Source organism: Megascapheus bottae, chromosome 6, assembly GCF_031878675.1.
Source record: "Megascapheus bottae isolate mThoBot1 chromosome 6, mThoBot2.hap1, whole genome shotgun sequence".
In the NCBI taxonomy this organism is placed as follows: Eukaryota; Metazoa; Chordata; class Mammalia; order Rodentia; family Geomyidae; genus Megascapheus; species Megascapheus bottae.
In genome coordinates, this window is record NC_143514.1 from 6,761,727 (window position 1) to 6,788,930 (window position 27,204).

Below are 27,204 nucleotides of genomic sequence, written 5' to 3' on the forward strand. Positions count from 1 at the left end.
TTTCAAAGGGAGAATAAAATCACAATTTCCCAACAGCCAGAAGAGCTATGGACAAACACTGTCCTACTTTCATCATCTGACATTACAAAGCACAGAAGCAATACATAGAAAAATATTTGGTTTTCTAGCCTAAAACTACCTGGTTTTCAATACCTCATTATATCAATATAATATCTGGTTTTAATAGTATCAATGCCAAGCTGGGTGCCAGTGGCTCACCCCTGTAATCCTAGCTAAGGAGGCTGAGATCTAAGGATCATGGTTCAAAGCAGAAAAGTTTGTGAGACTATCCAGTTAACCACCAGAAAATGGGAAGTGGCATTGTGGCTCAAAGTAGAAGAGCACTACCCTTGAGCAAAAAAAGCTCAGGAACAGTACCCAGGCTCCGAGTTTAAGCCCCACAACCAACCTAAAAATAAAAATAATAATATAATGTCAGTGCCTCATTAAATGCCCATGCGGTATCAACTATACTCTATATTCTTCTAAAATTCAATATCTGAAACTAAAGCCCAGCTACCAATGGCTCACATCCCTAATCCTAGCTATTCAGGAGGCTGAGATGCAACAGAGGTTCAGAGCCAGCCTAGACAAATTTAAGAAACTTTATTTCCAATTAACTAACTAACAAAAAGCCAGAACTGGAGGTGTGGCTCAAGTGGTGAAACTCTAGTTGTGGACAACAACAACAACAAAAACACTGAGGAAAGTAAGAGGCCTTGAGTTCAGGGTTCAGTACCATCAACATTAAAACTGCATTTATATTCACATGGCATAAAGTAATCAAACCATCAATTACTTAACTCCATGTTCTTAACAACGCACTTACAATTTCAGCAGTTCATCTTTTAATTTTTCCTTTTCCTTTCTTTCTTTGCCATTAATGACTTCTTCAACAAAAGGTTTAGTGAATTCAATTAAGGCCTTGCAACACTGACAAAGCCCATAGTCATCTGCTTCTGTCTGTTCTTTTGAGTATGGGACAGGGAGGAGAGACAGCTGACTCCAGAGGGTAGCTAATGCCAAGCCGACCGAATATGCCCTGTTGTTGGGAAGTTTCTGAATCACTGAAACAGACATTGACTTGTTATTAAAACAGCTTCATCAAGCACATTCAATGTATCAAAAGAAGTTCAGTATACAGAAAGACTACTTTTTCCTTACATTTAACAACTCTGTTATCAAGATGACACATCATACCTTAATTGGGAATGATTTTCCTTGTTGGGGTCCGTTCGTATGAAAACATGCAAACCTTTCATAATATATACATCTTGTTTTTATGTAGAAAATGTTAAATTCTTTTTTTTTTTTTTTTGTGGGTCATGGGGCTTGGACTCTGGGCCTGGTACTGTTCCTGAGCTCTTTAGCTCAAGGCTACCACCCTACCCCTCGAGCCACAGTGACACATCCAGTTTTTTAGTGGTTAATTAGAGATGAGTCTCTTGGTCTTTAGTACTGCTGGGCTGGCTTTGAACCTTGATCCTCAGATCTCAGCCTCTTGAGTAGCTAGGATTTAGAGGCGTGAGCTACTGCGCCCAGCTTAACATTAAATTCTTAAGTCAGAAACACTTTGTGTTTTTATAAGGACAAAATATTTCTATGAAGCAATGTGTAAATGGGAGTATCATTTTTTTATAGGATTTTGAATACTGCAAGTGCTACAAGGCTGATGGGCATTATATTTACAATAAATTCATTCCAATTTCTGATTCTAGGACCCTGTATCACACATATTTCCTAAAATTAAAAAAAAATCTATCCTCATGAATAAATACAGTAGTCTGCTGTGCTCAGCCAGGGAGGCTTCTCATTTCATACTTCCTAGTGTCTTTCTCCAGCCATAGCTGTGCTATTCTTACCTTCAAGTGCCTAATTCCCTGCCTAACATTCTTAACCAAGATACAGAACAACCATAATGCTAGCAGACTGAGTATCACAAACATCTTGAAGGGAACCCTTTGACTATGCTTAAAGGAGAAAATTCTACATATAAACCACAGATCATAAAGCAATAGATTATAATACAACACACACACAAAAAAACAGTATAACTTTCCACAGAATATTTACTAGGTAGTCATTCTGCCAGGAAATATCAGCAGGATTCAAACTGGCATTACTACAACTAGTGTAAGCAGAGGACTTAATAATTTGGCCTAAACTGTATTTTAGCATAGTATTCACTTCTTTTTTTTGCCAGTCCTGGGGCTTGAACTCAAGGCCTGGGCACTGTCCTTGGGCTTTCTCAAGGCTAGTGCTCTACCACTTGAGCCACAGCACCACTTGCAACTTTTTCTGTATATGTGGTAGTGAGGAAATGAATCCAGAGCTTTGTGCATGCTAGGCAAGCATTCCACCACTAGATCACACTCCCAGCCCAAGTATTCACATTTTGGTAAACATCAAGGTCTTTACACAAATAAAACAAGAAATACTTTGATATCAAAATGCTCATTACCTGTTTGTAATGGCTGAAGTAAAAGAAGAATAATTTGAGATATCTGTTTTCCAGTGGGCTCTTCAATCAGTTCAAGCAAACCCAACAATAATTCCTTTGGATTACATAACTATAAAAATATTCACAATTGAACCTGTTTAAGTTGTATTTAAAGCCACATGATTACTATTTTTTAGAAGGTATATATTAAGAAAATACAATTACTTTTGCTTAGCTGTGAAATGCCTTAACCAGTTGTTAGGAGATACTAGAGGCGGGGAAAAGGGTGATGGTCAGAGCTCAGGTTTGCTCTGCGTTTCACAGGTGTGCACTAGCTGTGGGTGCTCTCCAGGCTTTACACAGGTGGGCCTTTCCTCTGCTAACCTGCTATGCCAATCTTCCTATGCCTACCTGGTAGTCAGGGTAGCCCACGGACTCTTTTCTACTACCTGAAGATAGAACTTTAAACCGCTTTACGACTGGACATATCTTACCATCTCATTTGGCTTCTTTTCTAGTTGCTGTTTTCCCCTCCAGAGCTGGGGACTGCACCGAGGGCTTCAAGCTCTTCTACCACTGAGCTACATCCCTAGCTTGCTGTTTGTCAAAAGCCTGTGCAGTCGGGAACTCTTATCTAGAAGGAGCTTTTTTCTAGATATATATTTTTTCATTGATCTCCAGTAGTCTCCTATGATGTCATTTTTTTCTAAATCATCGTATATTAACTGGGAACTCTTCTGGCCTTTTACCAATAGTCACTCTCTGAGGTCATTAGTCACTACTGACCTGTGCTCTGCTTCTTCTCCTGCCCTAATAGTTGCTTGTAATTCTAGGCTTTTCATTTTGTCTTAGGAAAGAATTTGAAACCAATTGCCACAGAAGACCACTGCCACTTGATTCTAGTTCCTATGTTATAAAAAGATCGGAGTGCTTCTCTAAACACTGAATCCAGAATGCATATGATATAGCCATCTGTCCAAGTACAGCTCCCCGGGTCTTTCCCTCAGGATTCTAAACCTGTAGGTCTGATGTGTTTAGTAATTCTGATATCTAGAAACTCTGAGAAGCAGGAAATAGAATGTTCCTCCAATCACATAGGATTAGTTTGTTCTCCAGAGAATTGTCTTAAGTTTTCTTAGCAAACAATATTAATTAAACATCAAAGGGAATTGTAATACTGCTATGTATTATGAAAAAGAACCTAGTTTTATTAACTTACCTTTACCAATAAGTCAAGCATCACAAAATAATCTTTTCTTTTCTCATCTTTATCATTCCACAAAAGACACCTAACAACAGGACCAACAAGATTCCAGCCCATAGACTTGATGATGACCTGAAAAACATTGTCAGAGTAAAGCAAACACTGCCCTCTACTGGACTCTCAGTGTGCTTACCTCACCTGGAGGAGCTTAGGATTTCGCTGACACAGGAAAAAAGAAGCAAATGAGGCCTACCACACTTCACACTCACTTGCCAGGGTAGGCTACAAACATATACTGACATTATAAAATACTTCCTAAGGCTGTGAGTAGTGGCTCACACCGGCAATCCCAGCTACTCAGGAGGCAGAAATGGGGAGGACCCCAGTTCAAGGACAATCCGGGTTAAAAGACAGTCCCTTCTCAACCAATAATGAGCTAGACATGGTGGTGCTCTCGTGTCATCCCAGCTTTTCCAAAAGCTTAAATACATTCATGTTCTAGGCTGAACGGGACATGGATATGAGACCCTATCTGAAAAGCAAGTAAAGCAAAAAAGCTCAAAATATGGCTCTAGTAATACTTTACTTGCTTAATAAGTACAAGGCACTGAGTTCAAATCCAAGTACCACAAAAAAGAAATAAAATCTTTTTAGTACTTTCACTGAGCAAGGCAAAAGGATTTTGATTTATCAGGTAGCATGGTCCTTCTTAGGATGTGAATAGTTCTTTTATTTCCAATATGGGAGTTAATTTGCTTAAGATTAACAGGTACTTAAGCTAAGTGCTAGTGGCTCATGGATGTCCTCCAACAAGTAGAGGCTGATATGAGAGGATCCAGGCTCCAATGCAGCCCAGGAAGAAAAGTCTACAAGACCCCATTACAGTGGGAAGAAGTTGAGCATGGTAGTGTGTGCCTATCATCTCAGCAATAGCACAAAGCCTAGCCCAAAAGGATCAGAGTCGAGGTGCATGCCTGGGCAGAAAGCAAAACCTTTCTCAAGTAAAACCCGTGCACTGCTGATGCCATTGTAAGCTAGTACAACCACTCAAGAAAGCAGTCTGGTGGTTCCTCCAACAACTAAGTGTAGACTTTCCCTACAATCCAGCCATACCACTCCTAGGCATCTACCCAGAGCAACTTGAGCCAGGATATGATTAGGACACCTGCACATCCATGTTCATCACTACACTGTTTACAATAGCCAAGAGATGGAAACAACCCAGATGTCCCACTACAGATGAATAGAATTTTAAAAATGTGGTTAACTAAGCCAGGAGAGGTGGCTCACACCTGTAAACCTAACTACTCAGGAGGCTGAGATCTAAGGATTAAGGTTTAAAGCCAGCCCAGGCACAAAAGGACCTGAGACTCATTTCCAGTTAACCTCTAGAAAACAGGAAATGGGGCTTGGCTCAAGGATAGGGCAGTAGAAGAGCTAAGGGACAGCACCCAGGCTGAGTAAAGTCCCATGACCCACAAAAAAAAAAAATGTGGTAAATATATACAATGGAATTTTACATAGCCACCAGAAAAATAATGACATGCACTGGGAAATGGATGGAGCTAGAGCAAATCAAACAAGACAAGGCAAGGGAACAAAGGTGCCCTCTTTAATCTGTCTTATTGTTATTAGGTGACTCTATTTTGGGGTCCCTCATATATGGAATATATAGCACACACGTGAGGGAAGTTGGGAGAAGGGCACAGGAGAAGTGGACAGCAGGTGACAGAGCGGCACTAGACACTGATGAAATAGAACTAAGCAGTGCAAGGGTGGTGAGAGGAGGAAAGAGGGAACAACTGACATGCTAGCAAAAGGAAAAAAATGTGCATACCACCCTATCTGGAAGAAATAGTTTTATTGTCAAAATTGGAAGAGTTAAAACATTTTTTTCCTATGTAAGACTAGAGGTTTTTGTACTTTTCAACAGTTATAAGTTTTATAGATTAGAATGATGCTTAGTATTATATAAATAAAAAGGTGATTGTGATTTTAGTTAAATATAACTATGCCACAGTACTGTGAAATATATCAAACTACTTAATCTCAAATAATTTTTTTGTTGGAGGAGAAAAAAGTAAGCAGTGCAGCCAGGTGCCAGTGGCTCCCCACGTAATCCTAGCTGTTCAGAAGGCTGAGGTATGAGGATCGCTGTTTGAAGTCAGCCCAAGCAACAAGCTTGTGAGACACTCATCTCCAATTTAGCAGAAAAAAGCCAGAAATGGGGCTGTGATTCAAATGACAGAGTGTAAGCCTTGAACAAGAGAGCTCAAGGACAGCACCTAAGCCCCAAGTTCAAGCTCCAGGACTGGCACATACACACACATGCCAAAAGAGTGGACACAAGGTGGAGGCAGAAGGATAGTGAGCTGGAGGCCACTATCCTCAAAGTTAATAGTGAGATTCTCTCTCAAAAACAAAGTACCTACAATGGCTCATAATTGTAATCCCTGCTACTCTGGAGGCAGAGATGAGAAGGGTCACAATTTGAAGCTGGCCTCAGGAAAAAACATGAGTTTTTTACCTGAAAAATAGCTAAAGCAAAAAAACAGTCTGTGATTGTGGTCAAGTGATAGAGTGCCTACCAAGCATCCGTTAAATTCAATCTTGGGTCCAATTCCCAACACCAAATAAAAAGAGAAAGAAAATAAAGTTGTAGTCAGCTTTAAACACTGCTTATCAAATTTGGAGCCTCTGAATTTAGCAGAGCGTACACACAAAGATGATTCTCAAGCTATTAAGACTAAGTCTGGCTATGCTTAAAATTTATCCTATCAGTTTTTTATTTAGAACTATGCTAAAAATAAACTTCTCAGACCCACCGAGGTGGCTCAAGCCCTAATCCTCAAACTTGGAGGGAGATTGGAGAAATCAGAGGCCATCCCAGGCATAAAAGTTCACAAGACTCCATCTCCATCCAGTAATGGCTGGGCATGGCTGTGCATACCTGTCATCCAGTGACAACAAACAGGAGGACTGCGTGTCTGGCAAGCCTCGGCAGAAAGCAAGGCCTTATCTCCAAAATAACTAGAGCAAGGGTTGGAGGTGTGATTCACAGTGTAGACTGTAAGCATGAAACTTTAAGGTTCTAATCTCAGGATGCTAAGACTTAAAAGATAGAGGTTCAGGGCCAGGAGTGTGGCCCAGTGGTAGAGTTCTTGCCAAACATGCAGGAAGCCCTGGGTTTGATTCCTTGGTACCACATACAAAGTAAAAGCTGGGAGTGGTGGTATGGCTCAAGTGGTAAAACACTATCCTTGAGAAAGCTCATGGACAGTGCCCAGACCCGACTGGCAAATTAAAAAAAAAACAAATGAGGTTCAAAGCCAGGCAGGGCAGAAACATGTATAAGACTCTTACTTCCAATTAACCAACAAAGATGCTGGACTGGAGGTCTCACTCTAGTGGTAGAGCATGAGGTGTGAGTGAAAAAGCTGAGCCAGATCCGGAAGCCCTAGTTAAAGCCCTAGTACTAGCCCCCATACCACCAAAACAACAACAAAAAACCAGCATCACCAAAAATAAAGCTGAATTACTTTTGATTAGTGATTATTTCTTACCTAAAAATAATGTTTTTGACATGGGATATCACTATATTGCCCAAGCTGATCTTGACCTTGTGTGCTCAAATAATCCTCTCACCATAGCTGCCCAAGTACCTGTCCATGCAGCTGGGAAATGGTTAAGTCCACACATATATAAAGCATTTAAGAAAGCGCAGGGCCAGCCAGATACTGGTTACTCACCTGTAATCCTAACAACTGAAAAGGCCCAGATCTAAAGATCAAGGTTTGAAATCAGCTTGTGCAAAAAAGTACATGAGATTCTTATCTCCAATTAACTAGCAGAAAGCTGGAAGTAGAAGCTTGATTCAAGTGACAGAGTACTAGCCTTGTATAGAAGCCAAGTAGGAGCATGAGGCCGTGAGTTCAAGCCCCAGTACTCAAAAAAATGAAAAAGAGACAGAGAAAGACAATATAGAGAGTAGGGCATAAAAGTAAATGTAAATACTCGTTATTTTAGCATTAGTAGCCAAAAGCTAGATAGATTTAAAGGTTGTCATATGAAAATACAATGGAGAAAAAAAAATCAAGGATTGTTAAAAATATATATACATGAAATTTGGAACCAGCATCATGGCAAACACTGTAATCCCAGCTACCAGGGAGACAGGTGGGCAAAAATATGAACCCTCATCTGTAAAACTTTTAAAAGGCATAGGTTAAAGTGCCCGAGTTCAATCCCTAATACTACCAAAAAAAAAAAAGAAGAAGAAATGTACTTTATTTGTGGCTACAAAGATCATAAACATATCCCACACACAAAATTTAAATTTGCTAATTTTTCTAAAAAAACACTTAAGAAGAAATAAGCCATTTTAACTGTAAGAATCTACAATGGGTAACTAAGAGTAGCTATAGATACAGGTCAATGGTAGAGTACTTGCCTAGGCCCCACTAGGTTGTGGGTTCCATCCCCATCCTGTCTCAAAGCAGGTCATGGAGGATCGCATTAGCCTATAATCCCAGTACCCAAGAGGCAGAGGCAGGAGACAGAGAGTTCCAGGCTACACAGCAGGTCTCTGTCTTCTCTAAATCTAATCAAGGTTCCCCGGCCAGAAGTGCAGGCATCAGTAAGACAGTAAATGGAGGAAGGTCATGTTCCCAGGAAGACAGTGTTCTTTTTTAAACCCATACAAAGAGGAGTCTAAAGTCACAAAATTTGATAGTGTGTTGCTAGTAATGTGTCCCAGGAAAAAGTTGTTCTCAATCCACCAACAGGTTCCTTTCCTGCTATGATTTCTATAGGAGCTAGATGACACTGGGCAACTCTGATTATATGTATATAAAAAAATTGTTTTACATAAAATCTAGTTATCAAAAAAATCTGGCTAGAGGATAAAGGACTGATCAGCCAAAAATAAGTACCCAGTCTACATGACACTAACATATCTCAGTGTAAATCAAATGCTACTCTTTGATCCCTGAAGCTAGAAATAATCCTGTTCTTTCAAAAGCCTGTTACTTATATTTCTACTGCTGCCCTTGCTTCATTTCCTCTGCCCCAGATTACTACTTGTTTGTGTCTCTATCAGACAAAATACCTTAAACTATATGAATGTTCCTTCCTAATATCTCTCTCCCCCGCTCCTCCCTCTCATACTGGGTCTGGGTGCAGTCAAGGCTGCCTGCCCCACGTGAGCCACAGCTCTACTGGCTTTCTGCTGGTTAATTAGAGATAAGAATCCATAGACTTTTCTGCCCAGGCTGGCTTTCAACTTCAATCCTCAGATCTCAGCCTTCTGAGTAACTAGCATTATAGACATGAGCCACCAGTATGTCTTCCTAATTTCATTGTTTTGTTTTGTTTCACTCCTGGGGCTTGAACTCAAGACCTGGGCACTCACTGTTTAGGGGCTTTCTCAAGGCTACCCAAGCATTCGACCACTTGAGTCACAGCACCACTTCTGGCTTTTTCTTCGTATATTGTACCAAGGAATCAAACCCAGGGTTTTGTGTGTACTAGGCAAGCACTCTATCACTAGGCCATACTCCTGGCCCCTAATTTCATTTTTGTTTTCCCATTTCCAAATGTGAAATTTTAAATGGATTCTTGGATGTTTTATTTAAAAATAATGAAAAATTGGATCCAATTATTCTCTTGCCCAACACATTCCCAAAGTAAACACAAAGATGACACTTACTTTATTCTTTTCATTCTGAATAATTTCTAATAGCTGATCTATGTGCCCTTCTTCTATACACCTTTGGCCTGCTAACTGAAATAGGCCAAAATCTTCTTCTTTGAAGTCATGCTCTTCTAAGATTTGCTGGTTCAAAACAAAACAAATATACAAATCAGGTAGACATGGAAAATGAAATTCAACATATTTTTTTATTTACTTTATCTCTCTGGAGACAAATGACATCTGTTTAAATTCTATATTAATTGCACACACTTACATGAAAATTATGATTACCTAATAAATACTTCAATGATTTTTTTTTCTTTCCCCTTTGTGTTTTTTTGGAGGAACAGGGTTCTTCCCTGGCCCAAGCTGGCCACAATTCTGTCTCCATCTCCTGTGTATTGGATTATAAGCATGGACCTCTAAGGTTCACTGAATGAACATGAAATCTACATGATCAAACAAATTCATGAAAAGGGTCTGTATTAAAGTTAAAAAGGAAAACCAGTGTGCCTTCCTGTTCTCATGCTATTTATGGGCAGGTCAAAAAAAGAAGGGCTTAAAGATAAGCAGCTTGACCACCAAAACTAATCTGTGCCCTTCTCATATGCTAAAAGGAATTTAATTTTACAAAAAAAAAAAAGAGAGAGAGAAATACTTACACATCTCTTCACTATGGACTGAAGTTCCTCCACTGCCATTCCGAATTATTTTTTCCTAGTTTTGATACTGAAATATACTAACACAAAACATATTATTAGATATGACATTACATGCCAAAAGTTAAGTTTCCCAGAAAACACAATGAAGAAAATTTAAAGTTTTAAGGCATGTTATCGCTGAATGTTGGTAGGCCTAAGAAAGCAGAACTTTTTAAACCATGGAGCGTCTTTTTTCCCTATTGCATCTTAACGGGAGGGAGGGATCCCTAGGACTTCTTAAAGGCTTTGCCTAAAGAATATACAATGAAGGGCTTTCAAAAGGCCAACTATTTCCTTTCGGGGGGGGGGGAACCCCTCAAACAAGATTCTAATCACTGGAGACATTTTTATTGGTTAATTTTTAATTTGTTAATTTCCCACTTGACAAATCCAACCCAATTCGGTCGCCCAGAGGGCTTACGGTTCTGCTACCCCCACCCCATTTCCCTGCAGAAGCTGCCAGAGACCCGGATCACGCGGGGTCGCGGCACCGGCGGGCCTCGCGGGCGGTGTCTGGACGCGGCCGCTCGGATGGGGAGGGAGGGCCTCCGGCCGTCGCTCCGCTGCTCCAGGGCTTCCTTTAGAACTCCGTAGTGCGGGTGGGCAGCACCCGGAGGAAGCCATTTCTGCAAAGTCCGGCTCCGCTAGCGTTCAGGGCCTTACCTCGCAGGGCCATAGGCCGTGTCCACCAGGACCCGCCGCCCACCGCGAGCGCCCTAGTTCGGTATCCATCGTATCCACTTACCCGCCAGACCTCCAGGCACTGTCCACGCCCGGCACGGATCGGGGCCCCGCAGGCCGCGCTCCTAGCCCCGCTCGGTCCCGTAGCCCCGCCCAACTTCAGGCCACAGCCCCGCCTCTCAATCCTATCTCCTGCCATAGCACCGCCCACTTCCTGTGACCACGCCCCCACAGCTCTGGTCTCCACCCATCATCCCGCCCCTCTTCTGTAACCGCGCTTTTCCTCCCGGGTTTCCGGCGGTCGCCCCGCCCTCTCCAGTAGCCACGCCTCTCAGCTACAGTCTCCGACCTTCGCCTGCTCCAAGCCCCGCCCTGACAGGTCTCCCCGCCCCCACGGTGCGTGGGGGACGGAGCCTCACGGGGGAGACGACGCCGGAACCTGCCCAGCGCCGGTGAGTCCGCTTCCCATGGCTGACGGCGACGGACGTCGTTCCGTGGGCTTACAGCCGGGGCCTGCGCGCTCTTCCCGAAACGCTACAGGTAGGAACATGGTTCCCGCCCGTGTTAGCCCCTGAGGACCGGGCCCGGGTTTCGACCCCACCAGGGAAGGAGTCGCCTGTCGCAAAGTGGAATGCTCCTGCCCTCGTCCTCCCACCCTCTGGGGTGTATGGGGAGAGTCCCTGCTTTACCGGTGTTTCCGACTGCCGGGGCCTGGGCTGTGGGGAGCGGGCCGCGGGGCTGGGGGCCAGCCTTGAACCTGCGGAGGGGGAAAGTGGAGGGGGGGCTCCCAGGGAGCCAGACCAGACCTGGCCGGAGGCTGGCCCCCCGCCGCTTCCAGGAGCAAACTCCGGAAAACATCTAAAAGTACCCAGATCAAATACCTGGGATGCGTGAGAAAAATCGTTTCCCAAAGATACCGTGAAACCAAGAAAAATCTAGGTAGTAATTAACTGTGGAAACAAATCGGATTTTCTTATTTCATGTGATTTATGCGCAGGGTTGGAAGTGGGTGGAGAGGTGTCTGCAGTTTATTTGGACATCTCATTTGATTGTGTAGACTTGACCTAGTATTTTTCATTGTAGGTACTAAACAGACAAGTGCCTTGAAACAAGATGCTTCCAAAAGGTATGAGAACTCCTAGGGCAGGTGCATTCACTTGTTAATTGAATTGGTTTGAAAAACAATGATTGGTATTTCTTCGGGAGAAAATTAATATGATAAGGAAGGAAAAGACACAGAAAGTACTAAAATTTTCACATAGACTGCTGCCTCCCTTGGCTGCAGGACTTGAGAAAACCAAACTAGACTCTTGACTGCCAGTCAAGGTAGGATATCTATAGAAAAAACACATTAATCTGGGATTTCCTTTCCCATTCCTTCAGGTGGTTTTTATTGTATATGTGAGTATGTATGTGATTTATCACTTAACGAAGATTTGGATGTGATCTTAAATATTTTTTTCAAAACCCTTTCCTGAGTGTAAACCACTCTCCCCTTGGATAAAGCCCTGAGGATGTGATATTGAGCTAAATATTTCTGGCTTAGTGAAACATAGCAATCAGACTAGCACCGATAAATGCATAATAACAAATTGTGATGAATGATTGGATTTAAGTTTACAAAATATTAAGGCTGGTGATCATCTGAGAATGGAGATGCTGAATGTATTTGAAATGTCTTAGAACATATTTCCTTATGAAGCAATATATAGTACGCCTAACTTGGCGTTGTGCTATATTATAAGAATAAAGTTTAGGAACTTTTTTTTTTTGCTGGTCCTGGGGACTGAACTCAGGGTTTGAGCCCTGTCCTTGGGCTTTCTCAAGGTTGGAGCTCTACCATTTGAGCCACAGCACCATTTCTGGCTTTTTCTATGTGTGTGGTACCAAAGAATTGAACTACTTGGTCTTTGTACATGCTAGGCAAAGCGCTCTACCACTAAGCCAAACTCCCAAGACACGAGAAAGGGTATCAATGTTTGTGACACCTTCTATCTGGTGAATATAATGTAACTCTTCTATTAATTTTATTACAATAAAAAATATGTGGGAAAAAAAGAATAAAGTTTAGTTGATAGTGATTATGACTGATTTGTATAGTCCTCAACATTGATCCGAGCCAGGCATGGTAATATATTCCTGAAGTCCTAGCAGTCAGAAAATGGAGGCAAAGGAATTCAAGTTATAAATAAGCTTGGGCTACATAGTAAGAACCTATCTCAATCTATTGTGCACTTACTGTCCACCCCTTTCTCCCCCCCCAAAAAAGAAAAAAAGCTACTGATCTTATGCAGCCCTGTAGAGATTACATTTGCTGCAGTTTCAGAAATCTACAAAATTGTTTTGTAGGGGTTTGACATGCTAGGAATGGAAATTAGGTCTTCCTACTTGCTAAGCAAACACTCTACCACTGAGCTATACTCTCAACCACAGATGAAGTTAGTTTGAGCAGATCACCAAGTTAACAGTGACTCTGTAAACTTATTCCATCTGGAAAGTATTGATACATTCAATCCAGCTGAATGCATTTAAGACAGAATTGAAAAGATCGACAAGAATGCAAAATAACTACTTCTCTCAAAGTTCTTCACTTGAAAAAGTTGGCAAGGACACATGATATCAGTGACTACTTGGATACTGCAAGGCTTCTTTTTCCAGGTCAACTCAGGCAGAACAGGCTTTGAGACTCCATTACAGTGAAAGAAAGTGGGCATAGGACTGCACACTTCTCATCCCAACTACAGTGGGAAACATCAAACCGGAGGATCTCAGTGCCCAGGAAAGAAAGTAAGACACTAAAGAGTAACCAGTGCAAAAAAAAAAAAAAAAAAAAAAAGAGCACTGGAGCTATAGTTCAATGAGAAGTTCCTGCCTAACAATCTTGAGATCTGAGTTGAAGCCCAGTATCATAAAAACAAAAAATATTGGAGCTGGGAGCATGGCCTAGTGGTAGAGTGTTAGCCTAGCATGCACAAAGAACTGGGTTTCAATTCCTCGATACCACAAACACAGAAAAGGCTAGAAGTGGTGCTGTGGCTCAAGTGGAAGAGGGCTAGCTTTGAGAAAACACAAGGACAGTGTCTAGGCCCTGAGTTTAAGCCCCAAGGGCTGGCAAAAAGAAAAAAGTGTGTGTGTGTGTATGTTGGCATAATCACATCTGTAATCCCAACTGCTCATGAGGTGGAGGTTAAGAGGGTCATGGCAAAACAAGGCAGAAGCAAGATTCCCATATCAATCAGTAAGCCAGGTGTGATGATGCACACTGTCAAGAAAAGTGTAGCTCAGGTTTCAAGTGATGTGAGTTAACAGTTCCTTAATACAGGCTGTATACTGAGCTTAATACATGATAGGGTTTTGGGTTTTTTTATTAGTAGGCAGTAAAATGAGAAATAGGAGTTTTTTCATGAAGCTATTTGAGTTCCATACAAATAAATGTCTTTCAGTCGGTGCTCATATCTTTCATATATCTTTAATGTAAAATGTTTTTTACAAGTCGGACATGTGGCTCACCTATGTAATCCTACTGTAAAAGTGGAGATAAGAGGATCTTTGAGGCCAGTCTAGACAAAAAAGGTTAACAAGACCTCATCTGATTCCATCAGAAGCTGGGCACAGTGTTGTACCTGTCATCCCAGCTACAATGGAAGCTTTTAAATACGACTGCAACCCAACACAAGAATAAATATAAAACTCATGATAATGGAAATGGATAAAGGGCGGGGAAGCATAATGCAAAAAAGTCTTTAGATATTTATGTGAGAATAGGTATTGATTGCAAATTTTCTTTTTATTATATTATTCCTATTTGGCAAAATAAGTTATTAGAAAAACTGTCAAATATCCAAACTACTTTTGGAAGGTTTGCTGCTTCAGTCAAGGAATTACAGGCCCAAGTCTTGGAAGTTAGTGTTAAGGCAGGAAAAGAAAGTGAGGGCATTCCAAGGTCAAAATGTGAGAGGCAATTCAAGGACCAAGTGCCAGCAAAGATAGTTCCAGCAAGTATGTAGACACCATCTCAGGAGAGAATCAGGTTAAGTCACTAAAATGATTGATATCTTTGAGCCTATGGCAGTAACTCACAACCCTGTTGAACATTAAGATTGGTCACTTTGAAGAAAATAACCAGGCTCTGCAGTGCAGTGTCTCATGCTGAAATCAGCAATGCCTTTAGCTGAAATCTGAGGATTATGATTTGAATCCAGCTCACACAGAAAAGTCTCTTCTCTCCAATTAACCAAAAAATTGGAAGTAGTGGTAGGTAGAGGCTCAAGTGGTAGAGTGCCAGCCTTGAGCAAAAAAGCCAAGTGAAGCAGAACACCAAGTTGAAGCCCCAATACCAGCACACACAAAAAAATCCAATAAATAACCAGTCCTTATCCTCAGAGATCCTGACACAGAGTGCAGGGGGACCTGATCATAGTTACTGGTCTATTTTTTAATCTCAAGATCCTGGTGTGTCCCTGGGATTGAGAACCACTATACTGGTGTATTGTTTTGATCAGATGATTTCTAGGTAGGTGTTCCCTAATGTGTTGGGTCAGGCAAAGGTTGACAGTTCACTGGCAGCAAGGACAAGCCCTCATAGGAACGATTTTATTTCCCTAAACTATATACTCATCCATACAGCTATTTAACAAGACTTCCCAACAAGCTATTTCACAAGATCTATTCTGCTCTGCTTTCTGGCTACATTTCAGAGGGAGAAAAATTGTTTTTAGGCATGTATGACATTGGTAGAAAATTCACCCTCGTTTTCCTTTCCATAATAGTCTGCGGATGCTTCCTTTTGCTCAGACCTTGAGAATTATCCTCTTGGTCAGATTCTGTGTAAGCTGTGCAGTAAGTAGTGTGTTTACTTTTTGGAAACTGTTGGGTCAAAGTAGCAGTATAAGCTGGGTGCTGGTGTCTCATGCTTGTAATCCTAGCTACTCGGTAGATTGAGAACTGAGGATCATGATTCAAAACAAGTGACAAATGTAAATGCAAATGTAAGTAACAAGATAGTGCCTCCAGGGTAGTGTTAGACTTGAACTTATGGAAGGTTAAGGACGTAATGAAACTTGTGAGTGGACTAACTTTCTTATTAAAATTTTAGGAAAGCAGAACTAGAAGCAGCTGTGAAAAAGAAGATTGAATTTGAGAGAAAAGCTTTACGAATTGTTGAACAACTTTTAGAAGAGAATATTACTGAAGAGTTCCTAAAGGAATGTGTATGTGTTATGTTGAGAAATAGTTTTATAAAACAACATAATGAAACTTCTTTGCATTTTTTTAAATTCTTCATTTTTGTTGGTCATGGGACTTGAACTCTGGGCCTGGGTGCTATCCCCTGAGCTCTCAGCTCAAGGCTACTGCCCTACCCTTTGAGCACAGTTAGTAGAGTACTAACTTTGAGCAAAAAAGCTCAGGAATAGCACCCAGGCCCTGATTTTCAGCCCCATGACAGTCAATAAGAAGAAAATAAAGCCAGATGTGGTAGAACATGCTTGTAATCCCTGCACTGGGGAGACTGAGGCAAGGTGATCACAGATCAAGACCAGCCTAGACATTAACACAACTGATTTTTTTTTTTTTTTTTTTTTTTTGTCAGTCATGGGGCTTGAACTCTGGGCATTGTCCCTGAGCTCTTCAGCTCAAGGCTATTGCCCTACCCCTTGAACCACAGTGCCACTTCTGGTTTTCTAGTAGTTAATTGACGATAAGAGTCTCACAGACTTTAGTGTCCTGACTGGCTTTGAACCTCTATCCTCAGATCTCAGCCTCCTGAGTAGCTAAGATTACAGGCGTGAGCCACTGTCCCAGCTTAGAGTGCTAGTCTTTGAGGCAAAAGATAAGGAATAATACCCAGGCCCTAGGTTCAAGCCCTAGTACTGGTCACACACCAACCAAAAAAACATTAAAAAAAAAAAACTGTAAACTTAAGCTACACTTAAAAAGAATCTGATGCCTGTAGGAACTTTAGCTCAGTTTTTATCTAGGAATGAAATCACTGGGTTGTACACTCCGTATCTTGAGCTTTTCTGGCCAACTCTCAAAAGCTTTGTAGAGCAACAATTATTTCCTATCCACACTTATGGACATAGGAGGTATTCTAGTTTCTCTGTCTCTTCACCCCCAGTTTGACGATGCCACTTTGAGCTTTATTCTTACGTTTGGAGACTCTGGTGGAAGTACACCAGAGTTTGAAGTATAAAGCAGAAGTTGGCCAAAGAAAATGTGTGCACGCATGTGTGTGCATGGCTTTGAACCTTGATCCTCAGATTTCAGCCTCCTGAGTAGGTCAGATTCTAGGCATGAGCCACTGCGCTCAGCCATGTTTTGTTTTAATCAAATAAATGCTTCCTTTTGAAGAAAAAAAAAATTTATGAAGAGTATTTCATCCCTATAAAAACAGAAAAACTCAGGGCCAGGAGTTTGGCCTGGTGGTAGAGTGCTTGCCTAGCATGCAGGAGGACCTGGGTTCCATTCCTTGATACCACATACATAGAAAAAGCTGGAAGTGGTGGTGTTGCTCAAGTGTTAGAGCTCTAGCCTTGAGAAGGCCTGAGGACAGTGCTCAGGCCTTAAGTTTAGTCCCCAAGACTGGCAAAAAAAAAAAAAAAACTTGTTCATAAAGATCTCAAGGTTATATAAACAACAGTTTAGATCATTTGAATTTGAAGACACCAAAAATAATTGATGTTAACTTGTCTTACAAATCTGTACACATTCTTATTTTTTTTCCTGGCCAGCCAGGAAGAAATAAGTGCTCTACCACTTGAGTGTACCCTCAGCCCAATATCTAATATATATAAGTGTGTACATTGAACATTTTTAAAGTGCTTTTCTTTTTCTCCTCCAATTCTACCTTCCCCTACATTTTGAGGTGAGATTGATGAGGATTTGAGCTGATAAATGTCCTTTTCTATTAATCTGAGAAGAGCACTCTCTCCTGTCATTACAGGGGAAGTTAATCACTCCTGCTCATTATAGAGATGTTGTGGATGAACGCTCTATCATCAAACTTTGTGGTTATCCTTTGTGTCAGAAGAAATTGGGAACTGTAAGTAACTGCTTTTTTTTTTTTGTATAAGCTTCTGTATTTTTTTTTAGCAAAATTTTGTAGAAAAACAGGGAATGAAATCCCTAAGCTAATGGCACAAATTAGCTAAAGCTAGGGCTGGGAGTTTGGCCTAGTGGTAAAGTGCTTGCCTAGCATATACGAAGGCCCGGGTTCGATTCCTCAGTACTATATACATAGAAAAAAGCCGGAACTGATGCTGAGGCTCAAGTGGTAGAGCTCTAGCCTTGAGAAAGTCCAAGGACAATGTTCAAGCCCTGAGTTCAAGCCCAGGGCTGGAAAAAAAATTAGCTAAAGCTATGATATGTAGATGATTTAATTTTAAAAGTCTGTGTTTATTGCTTGAATTCTTCTCTGAACTGTCATTTCTTTTATTTAGGTACCAAAACAAAAATATAAAATTTCTACCAAAACCAATAAAGTCTATGATATTACTGAAAGAAAGGTAAGTTCAAATGCTATGATAAAGCTTGCAATTTTTAATATGATAGTAAATAGAATTTAAGTATGTGTTGGCACCAATCTAAAGCAAATAGTGACACAAGATAGAAAGTAATAGCAGACTCAATGGCATATGTAGAATTTGGTATGTGGTAATACAATAAGTGATACTGGCACAGTTCTATCAAAGTAAAATCACATGAGCAACTCCCGCCTTAATCTGTTTACAAAGTGGACAAAAGAAAGACTAAAATGTAAAAGGAAGATCTTTTTAAAGATTATATGCAAGAATATAAACTTGGGGTAGAAGGGTTTTTTGTTTTGTTTTTTTTGCCAGTCCTGGGGCTTGAACTCAGGACCTGAGCACTGTCCTTGGGCTTTCCTTAAGGCCAGCACTCTATCACTGAGCCACAGCACCACTTCCAGCTTTTTTCAGTGTATGCGGTACCACTGTACCAATAGGCCAAACTCCCAGCCCCTTGGGGTAGAAGTTTTTATATAAGACAAGGTTATCAGTCAAGGAAAAACTGACAATTTTTCTACATTAAATTTAGAACTTTTTCTTCAGTAGTTGACAGAAGAAAGTGATAGTGCTTTATATTTCTATAAATATTTCTATAATTAACTATAGGTTCATAACCACACTATAAATTATGTAAGAAAAGGAGAAACAAACTAGTAGAAAATGTTTACTTGAATGCCTAAAGAACATAGGAAAAGGTGCTGAGTCTTTGATTGAGAGAAATCACAAATATATTTGCAAATTATTTGTTATGTCTTTAAAACCCCCAATGTAGCAAGATTTTTTTTATTGTAATTAGTAAAAGGGTTACATGATATTTGCCAGATAGAAGGTGCATTAATTCACATACATTGATACCCTTTCACATGTCTTGGTATGTAGCAAGATTTTAAGTCTGACAATATTAGGAATTCTCTATTCTGCTTATGAAGCAAAACTTGGTATAACCTTTTGGAGAACCTATTTGGCATTTAAGATGACCACACACTTATTTCCCCCACTCCCCAGCACTGTTGAGGATGAAACCCAAAGACTTGCATGTGCTAGACAAGTATTCCAACCCACATCCGCTCAACTTTACGCCTTCTGTATAAATAAGCCTTATATTACTTGGTATATATTCTAAGGATATTCTTGACCCTGTACACTTGGTATATGTTTAAGAATTTTCATAGGACATCAACAGAATGTGTTATATGCAGATAGTAAATATTTTGCAGCCTTTCAAAGAAAAACTAAGCCAGGCGCTGGTGGCTCATACCTGTAATCCTCACTACTCAGAAGGCTGAGATCTGAGGATCGAAGTTCAAAGCCAGCCCAAGCAGGAAAGTCAGACTTTTTTTTTTTTCTTGAATTAACCATTGGAAAACCAGAAAAGTGGCACTGTGGCTCAACATGGTAGAGCCCTAACCTTGACCTGAATTGCTCAAGAACAGCGACCAGGCCCAGAATTCAAGACCCACCACGAACAACAACAACAAAAAAGACTGACATGCTATAACATAGATGCACTGTGAGGATTTTATACCAAGGGGAATGTTGTATGGTTCTGCCTATATGATATACTTAAAGTAATCAAATTTAAAGAGACAGGAAGCAGTATAGTGCTTGTGCTGTCTATGAAGTATAGGGTTTCTGTTTTGTAAGATGAGCAGATTTTTTGTTGTTGTTGATTGTAGAGCTTGAACTCAGGGCCTGGGCGCTGTTCATGAGCTTTTCTGCTCAAGGCTAGTGCTCTACCACAGTCAGCCACAATTCTACTTTGAGTTTTCTGATGGTTAATTGGAGATAAGAGCCTCATGGACTTTGCTGCCCCAGCTGGCTTTGAACCACAATCCTCAGATCTCAGCCTCCTGAGTAGCAAGGATTACAAGCATGAACCACCAGCATCCGACAAGATGAGCATACGTCTAAAGATGGATACTGGTGATGGTTGTGCAACAGTGTGAACTTAATGTCCCTAAACTGCATGTTGAATAGGGAATAAGATGAGCTAGGGGAAATGGAGCACCAAGGTGAGTGTTAAGAATGAGACGTTGTTTCCAAAAAAAGTTAAGGTTTTAACCTTTAAGTAATGGCATAAACAAGAAATAACTGAATTGTCCATATAACAACATGGAATGTAATATTACACAGCAAAATATGCCATATAACTATGAATGAATCTTAAAAACTTGACTGAGTGAAGGAGAATAGTATATAACAATATGATTCCTTTAGGTAAGTTTTAAAATAGCAAAACTCGGTGTGCCTTATAGGGAGATACATATAATGTGTGTGTATAGAAAAATCATCAAGGCACTGGTAGCTCACACCTGTAATCCTAGCTACTCAGGAGGCTGAGATCTGAGGGTCATGGTTCAAAGCCAGCCTGGACAGAAAAGTCTGTGAAGCTCTTATTTCCAATTAATCACCTGAAAACTAGAAGTAGAGCTGTGACTGAATGTGGTAGAGCACTAGCCTTGAACAGAAAAGCTCACGAACAGCGCCAGACCCTGAATTCAGCCCCATGACCACCAAAAGAGAAAAAAAATCAAGCTCCAGTACCAAAAAAGAAGGGGAGGAAGGTGATTAAAACGAAATTTGTTAGTGTTTCCTTCTGGGGACTGTGGAGAAGTATACTGTATGATGTTTCAGAAATACCTGAACCTGGGGTACAAGATTTGTAGGCTTATTTTATTATTTGAGCTATATATTTATGTTTTATACTATCTCCTTTGTGTAGATTATATTTTTATTTTCATTTTTTTATTTTTCTTTGCCAGTCCTGGGCTTGAGCTCAGGGCCTGAGCACTGTCCTTGGACTTTGTCCAGGCTAGAGCTCTACCACTTGAGCCTCAGCACCACTTCTGGCTTTTTTTCCTATGTATGTGGTACCGAGGAATCGAACCTGGGTCTTTGTGCATGCTAGGCAAGCACTCTACCACTAGGCCACACTCCTGTGTAGATTATATTTTACAGTAAGAAAATGACTGATTTACAGGACCAGGAGTGTGGCCTAGTGGTAGAGTGCTTGGCAGCATGCACAAAGCCCTGGGTTCCATTCCTCAGTACCACATACACAGAAACAGCTGCAAGTGATACTGTGGCTCAAGTGGTAGAGTGCTAGAATTGCAAAAGCTTAAGGACAGTGCCTAGGCCCTGATTCGGTCCCCAGGATAGGCAAATAACAACAGCAATAATAATTTTGTCATGTTCTTTTCAGTCTTTTTGCAGCAATTTTTGTTACAAAGCATCTAAGACTTTTGAAGCACAAATTTCCAGTACTCCAGTATGGGTGCGAGAAGAAGAGAGGTAAGTCATTATACACATTTGTTCATTAGGAAAATGAACAATTCTTTTTGCTTTTTGATTGGCTGAGAATTTTGTAATGCTAGCATTTTACATACCTTAATGTGGGAAATACTTATATTTTAATCATAGTTATGAAAAATTTTACAGTTAAAATCAGAAAATCAATGCATTCAAATGTTAGGTTTCTTGTTGCCAAAAAAAAAAAGTCAGTGGTTGCCCCAGCCGTCACTCAAGTATGTTGAGATTCCATTGGCCACCTGTGTATGGCCAAGCCCAACCACGTGGCTGGGCTAGAAATTCCAAAGAAAACTTGATGAAATGAATAATGTTTCAAGGAATTCATGTTTGAATGCAAGGCAGTGTTATTTATAATAAGGTGGTAAAGATCTATACCAAATAAACATACTCACTAAATCATAATAAAATGCAATTAGCTTTAAAAAAGAAATTGCTTTGGGGTAAATCTTTGCCTAAAACCCTACTAACCTTTCATCAGAATGTCTACCTCAGAATTTGTAGTCTTGCCACTTATATTTCTGGCTCTTAAAATTGTCTTATTTGTATACCCTTCTTTTACTTACTAAAAAAAGATGAAAATAGTCATTTGTTTCCCTTAATGTAAACTAACATATTTTCAGAGTATACAGTTTGTCTTTAGTACCTGGCATGGCACACATGTACACACCAACTTGTGAGTTTAATAATAATTGAGATAGAGCAGAGACTCATACCTGGCTCCTTCTGAGGCTGAAATCTGAGAATCAGGATTTGAAGCCAGCCCAAGCAGGAAACTCCATTAGACTTTTTTTTTTTTTTTAAAGCTAGAAGTAGAGGTGGAGCTGTGGCTCAAGTAGTAGAGTACTAGTCTTTAGCACTCAGGGACAGAGTCCATACTCTGAATTCAAGCCCTAGGACTGGCACCAAAATAAAAATCCAATATTTAGATAGCAGAATAATATTGTTCTAACTTTAATGGGGATTTATAATGCATATTAGCAAGATTAAGATATTGCTTATTGAGAAGCCCTGAATGTAAGGGGAAGAAATGCATGGGAATCGATCTTGATCTTCCCCTACCATCCATGTCTTGCTTACATCAACTGCAGTTTGAAAATATTTAATGGAGGGGCCGGGAGTTTGGCCTAGTGGTTAAAGTGCTTGCCTAGCATGCACGAAGACCTGGGTTCGATTCCTTGGTACCACATACATAGAAAAAAAGCCGGAAGTGGTACTGAGGCTCAAGTGGTAGAGCTCTAGCCTTGAGAAAGTCCAAGGACAGTGCTCAAGCCCTAAGCTCAAGCCCAGGACTGGCAAAAAAAAGTATTTAATGGAATATTCTAGAGATAATTCCTAAGTTTTAAATTACATTTTTTTTTGCCAATCTTGGTACTTGAACTCAGGGCCTGGGCACTGTCTTAGGACATTTTTTAAAAATTGTAATTAATAGAGGGGTTACAGTTATATTTGCCAGATAGAAAGTACATTACTTCTCACACATTGATACCCCTTCTCATGTTTTTGTCACCATTTCCCTCCCCCAGTCCTCCATCTTGTTTTCTCCCCTTCCCTTTCTTATTTCAAATAAATAAACGTATATACAATATACCAGATAACAAGGTAAGATACTGTAACAGTATGAGATTAACCAAGGGGCAACAAAAGAGATGAGAAATAACAGTATATTAAGAACAACAATCACACATTATAGAGCTCTTGTTTCTATATCCTGGAGGTCCTTTCATTTAGTCTTATTCTGTATAGCTTTATGTATCTAGGTTTGAGCTATTGTAATCCTCTGCTAGAAGAGTCCTTGGACATTTTTTGCTTAAGGCTAGTGCCCTGCCACTTGAACCACAGTGCCATATCTACCTTTTTCTGTGTATATGGTTCCAGGGAATTGAACCCAGGACTTCGTACATGCTAGGCAAGCACCCTACCACTAGGCCACACTCTTGACCCCATAAATTACATCATTTTTAATAACATGGTTAAAACTTACCATGCCAAGCACCTGTGGTTCGTACCTGTAATCTTGGCTACACAGAAAGCTGATAACTAGAAGATACTTAGGCTAGCCCAGGGACAAAAGCCTTGTGAGCATCCATCTCCAATTAACAAGCAAAATACCCGCTGAAAATGTGGCTGAAGAAGTACAATGCCCATGAGAAGCCTCTTGGTTCAAAGCCTGATACTGGCTAAAAATTAAATTTGGTAACATCTTGCTCCTTCTGCCCAGGAGTCATCCCTTTTTCCAAAGTATCCACACAGTATCTACTTCTCACCTGCTAATCACTGCATAAAAATATAGTATTTATTGGTTTTGGAATTATGCATGGTTTTACTAAGCATCCATGAGGAGTCTCTGTACCCTGCTGTCTGCAGGAGTGAGGGGAGTGATGAGACTAGGTGAACTTTGGTACTTCCTAAGTGCTGGAGAGCATTAGAACTTCATCTGGTGTTGGTACCAGTAACTACATGAGATTAACCATAAGGGGAAGAAAGAGAAAAGATGAATTTAAGAAGAATCACAATGCAAGGGCTTACAGGTTCCTTAGATTAAATCCAGCTCTTTCCTTAAGCTTGGATGAAGTGTATGTTTAAGCTATTGATTGATACTGATTCATCATATACAACTTGATTAGAAGAAAACAGTAATCTATAAACATTTCTCCTGTTGTATGTACTATGACTATAGCCCCTGATCATGTTGAGCATTTATTACTTTTATAATCACATCAATGTTTAAGATGCAACAGTGTTATCTTCATGTCTAAATTCGGAAAGTTGGGGATTACACCATTGTTATTTAACAAGCCCACTAGAGGTCACTGTTTTTCAGAGATTGTTTCTCTTTTTATTTTTTATTTTTTGTATTGTATGCTGAAAATTCTAGTATTCAGTATTTTTAAAGCTTTTTTAGTTATTAGCTTTACAGAAATATGTCTTGAGCTCTACTCACAGGTGGTATGGTTACATCATTTAAAGTCAGCTATTTTGTTTGGGTTTTTTTGAAACAGTAGCGTATATTGTACAAGAGGGTTTCATTGTGACATTTCCATATACAAGAAGCATACATGTTGATTACTCATTTCTTCATCACTCTTCCTCATTCCCCCTCCTCTATTTCTTTTCTTTTTTTGTCAGTCATGGGGCTTCAACTCTGGGTCTGGGAGTTGTCCCTGAGCTCTTCAACTCAAAGCTAGCATTCTACCACTGGAGCCACAGCGCAACTTGGAGTTTCCTGATGGTTAATTGGAGAGAAGAATCTCAGACTTTGCTTCTTTGGCTGGCTTTGAACTTCAATCCTAGGATTATGGGTGTGAGTCACCGGTACCTGGCTCCCCCTCCTCTCGTTCATTCATTCTTTCTTTTTTTTTTTTTTTTGCCAGTCCTGGGTCTTGAACTCAGAGCCTGAGTGCTGCCTTTGAGCTTTCTCAAGGCTAGGCTCTACCACTTGAGCCACAACACCATTTCCAGCTTTTTCTATGTGTGTGGTACTGAGGAATTGAACCCAGGTCTTCATGCATGCTAGGCAAGCACTCTTCCACAAGGCCAAACTCCTGGCCTTCCCCCTCTATTTCTAAAAACAGTTTCTTTTTTTTGAGGTGGGGGGAGTTAGTTCTGGGGCTTGAACTCTGGACCTGAGTGCTGTCCCTGAAGTTCTTTTACTCAAGTCTAGTGCTTCTAACATTTGAGCCACAGTGCCACTTCAACTTTTTTCAGGATAGTTTATTGGTGGCTTTTAACTACAATCCTCAGACTTCAGTCTTCTGAGTAGGATTACGGATATGAGTCACTTCTGAAAACAATTTCAACAGGTTTCACTGTTCTATTTTCATACATAAATGTAAAGTACTTCAACCATATTCATCCTTTCTGTCTTCATCCTCCTATTAGTACCCTCTTCTGAACAACATTTTTTTACATTAATTTTCAAGAAGGTTTTGCCATGCTGTCTCTCACTTGTATATACTGTATTTTAATCACATTGGTCCCTTTTATTATGCCTTCTTCCTCATCCTTTCAACCTCCCCCCTTCTTCACTCACTTTCAGTGACTTTCACAGTGCTTTAACAGCCAGATACAATGTACTTTATTCTTTTTACCATTTTCTTTGCCTCTACCCCCTCTCCCTAATCCCTTCAAATGATCCTATTACTGCAGACTTGTAGAATTAGTCTTTTAAAGGAAAAAGTGCTTTCAAAACACTGTGACATTTAGTATTTAATGCAGTTTTTTGTCCTAAGCAGTCATTATTTTAAAAAAATACAACACACATACAAGTGAATTTATCAAAGTACAGCATATTTCTTCTACTAATCCATAAAAATCAGTCCTATATGAATAGTACTGAAAATCAATTAAAATAAATTAAAATTTACAGAGTTGTTTCAATCAGAGGGTTTCAATCAGAACACTAAAACTACACTACAACAACTAATTAACATTTGAAAGAAGTGCAATATTTGAGCTCATATTTTTTTAAAGTGCTACCTAAATATTGACTAAAAGAATAGAACTGAACCAGCTCAATTCTGCAAAAATTAATGTTGGTGATTTAGCTAGTCTGTAAATTTTAATTGAATTGAGATTGAAAAGAAAGCACAATGCATTAAAAATTCCTGTTGCATTTCTTTGAAATTAAAAAATGAACATAAGAATTGCATTAATAAAAGATTTCAGATTTGCCTCAAAACAGTTGTGGGTCTTTTATGGCATGTTTTTCTGGTCCAAATAACCATGTATTAATTCTTACCATTGTTAATGCAGTATTTTATTAGCTTGATGCATTATACAAATTACATCACAGTAATTTAATCAGTGTTAAAATTTTAATTTCATTCAAGGAATTAGATATCTTACTGCAATGACTTGTAAACTTTTTGACCATTAACAATATATTTTACATTTATGCATGTAATTGGGAAAATCTTAAGAGACCCCTGTGTTATTTCTTACTCTGTTGCCATTGTAAAATAGTAGTGGCAGATAACTTAATTGATTGGCCCTGGTCTGCAGTTTTAATGAATACTGTTAGATCTAGCTCATGTTTTTAGTCCTTTTTACTAAAGGAACATTACTTATTAGCACTGGTCCTTGATTTTCTCATTTGTAAAATGGAAAGTTACATTTAACCAATTACTGCCCTTTAGCTCAAATGTTTATAATCCTGAATTAGTTGTGTCTTTAGTAACTGCTATAATAGTGAAAGTTTCCTACACAACTGTTATTTCTAAAAACAGAAAAATTAATGTAAGACTAGAAAATCCATGCCTTGTGATAGTCACTAACTTAAGAATTTAGAATGATTTAAACTCTTTCACTTCAAAAGATGAAGGCTAGTGAAGGAATAGATGAGAGATTGTGGAGAAGAGTCCAGAATATTTTCTAGCATACTCTGAGCTCTTTGAGGATGTTGTGATTTCATCTGCCATTGAGAATAGTGATTTGACCCAGTTCTGTGTTGCCTGCATTATTGTGACTGAGGATAGTTATTTACCATACTGTAGAATACCAAAAGTAGTAGCATCCCTTAAAATTGATGATACCTGATAAAACAGAAGGTTCATGACCACATTGGTACAGATGTATAAATGTTAAGACTGATTCATAAACTTTGCTCTACACTTGTCTCAAGGCTTTGTTCTCAGAAAGGGTCCCAGAAATCT

The 27,204-nt window shown here is 39.8% G+C and overlaps 2 protein-coding genes across 4 annotated transcripts in view; one reads left to right on the forward strand and one right to left on the reverse strand.

Annotated features, from left to right (window-relative positions):
* Glmn (glomulin) overlaps positions 1-10,889 on the reverse strand; it is a 30,228-nt gene extending 19,339 nt beyond the window's left edge. Inside the window, exons 1-6 of the mRNA XM_090334199.1 lie at positions 10,783-10,889; positions 9,999-10,075; positions 9,352-9,477; positions 3,660-3,776; positions 2,462-2,570; positions 830-1,067 (exon numbers count right to left, since the gene is read on the reverse strand). Of these exons, the coding sequence (XP_090190325.1) occupies positions 830-1,067; positions 2,462-2,570; positions 3,660-3,776; positions 9,352-9,477; positions 9,999-10,037 (629 nt within the window). The 5' untranslated portion in view covers positions 10,038-10,075; positions 10,783-10,889. The remainder of the gene's footprint in view (positions 1-829; positions 1,068-2,461; positions 2,571-3,659; positions 3,777-9,351; positions 9,478-9,998; positions 10,076-10,782) is intronic.
* Positions 10,890-10,992: 103 nt separating this feature from the next.
* Rpap2 (RNA polymerase II associated protein 2) overlaps positions 10,993-27,204 on the forward strand; it is a 63,360-nt gene continuing 47,148 nt past the window's right edge. For 2 of the 3 annotated variants that reach the window (XM_090334195.1, XM_090334197.1), the window contains exons 1-6: positions 11,123-11,258; positions 11,802-11,844; positions 15,814-15,928; positions 17,662-17,760; positions 18,158-18,223; positions 21,447-21,535. In XM_090334195.1, coding sequence (XP_090190321.1) covers positions 11,186-11,258; positions 11,802-11,844; positions 15,814-15,928; positions 17,662-17,760; positions 18,158-18,223; positions 21,447-21,535 — 485 coding nt within the window. In that variant the 5' untranslated portion in view covers positions 11,123-11,185. Of the gene's footprint in view, positions 11,259-11,801; positions 11,845-15,813; positions 15,929-17,661; positions 17,761-18,157; positions 18,224-21,446; positions 21,536-27,204 lie in introns of all 3 variants that reach the window. The other variant, XM_090334198.1, reaches the window with a different exon arrangement.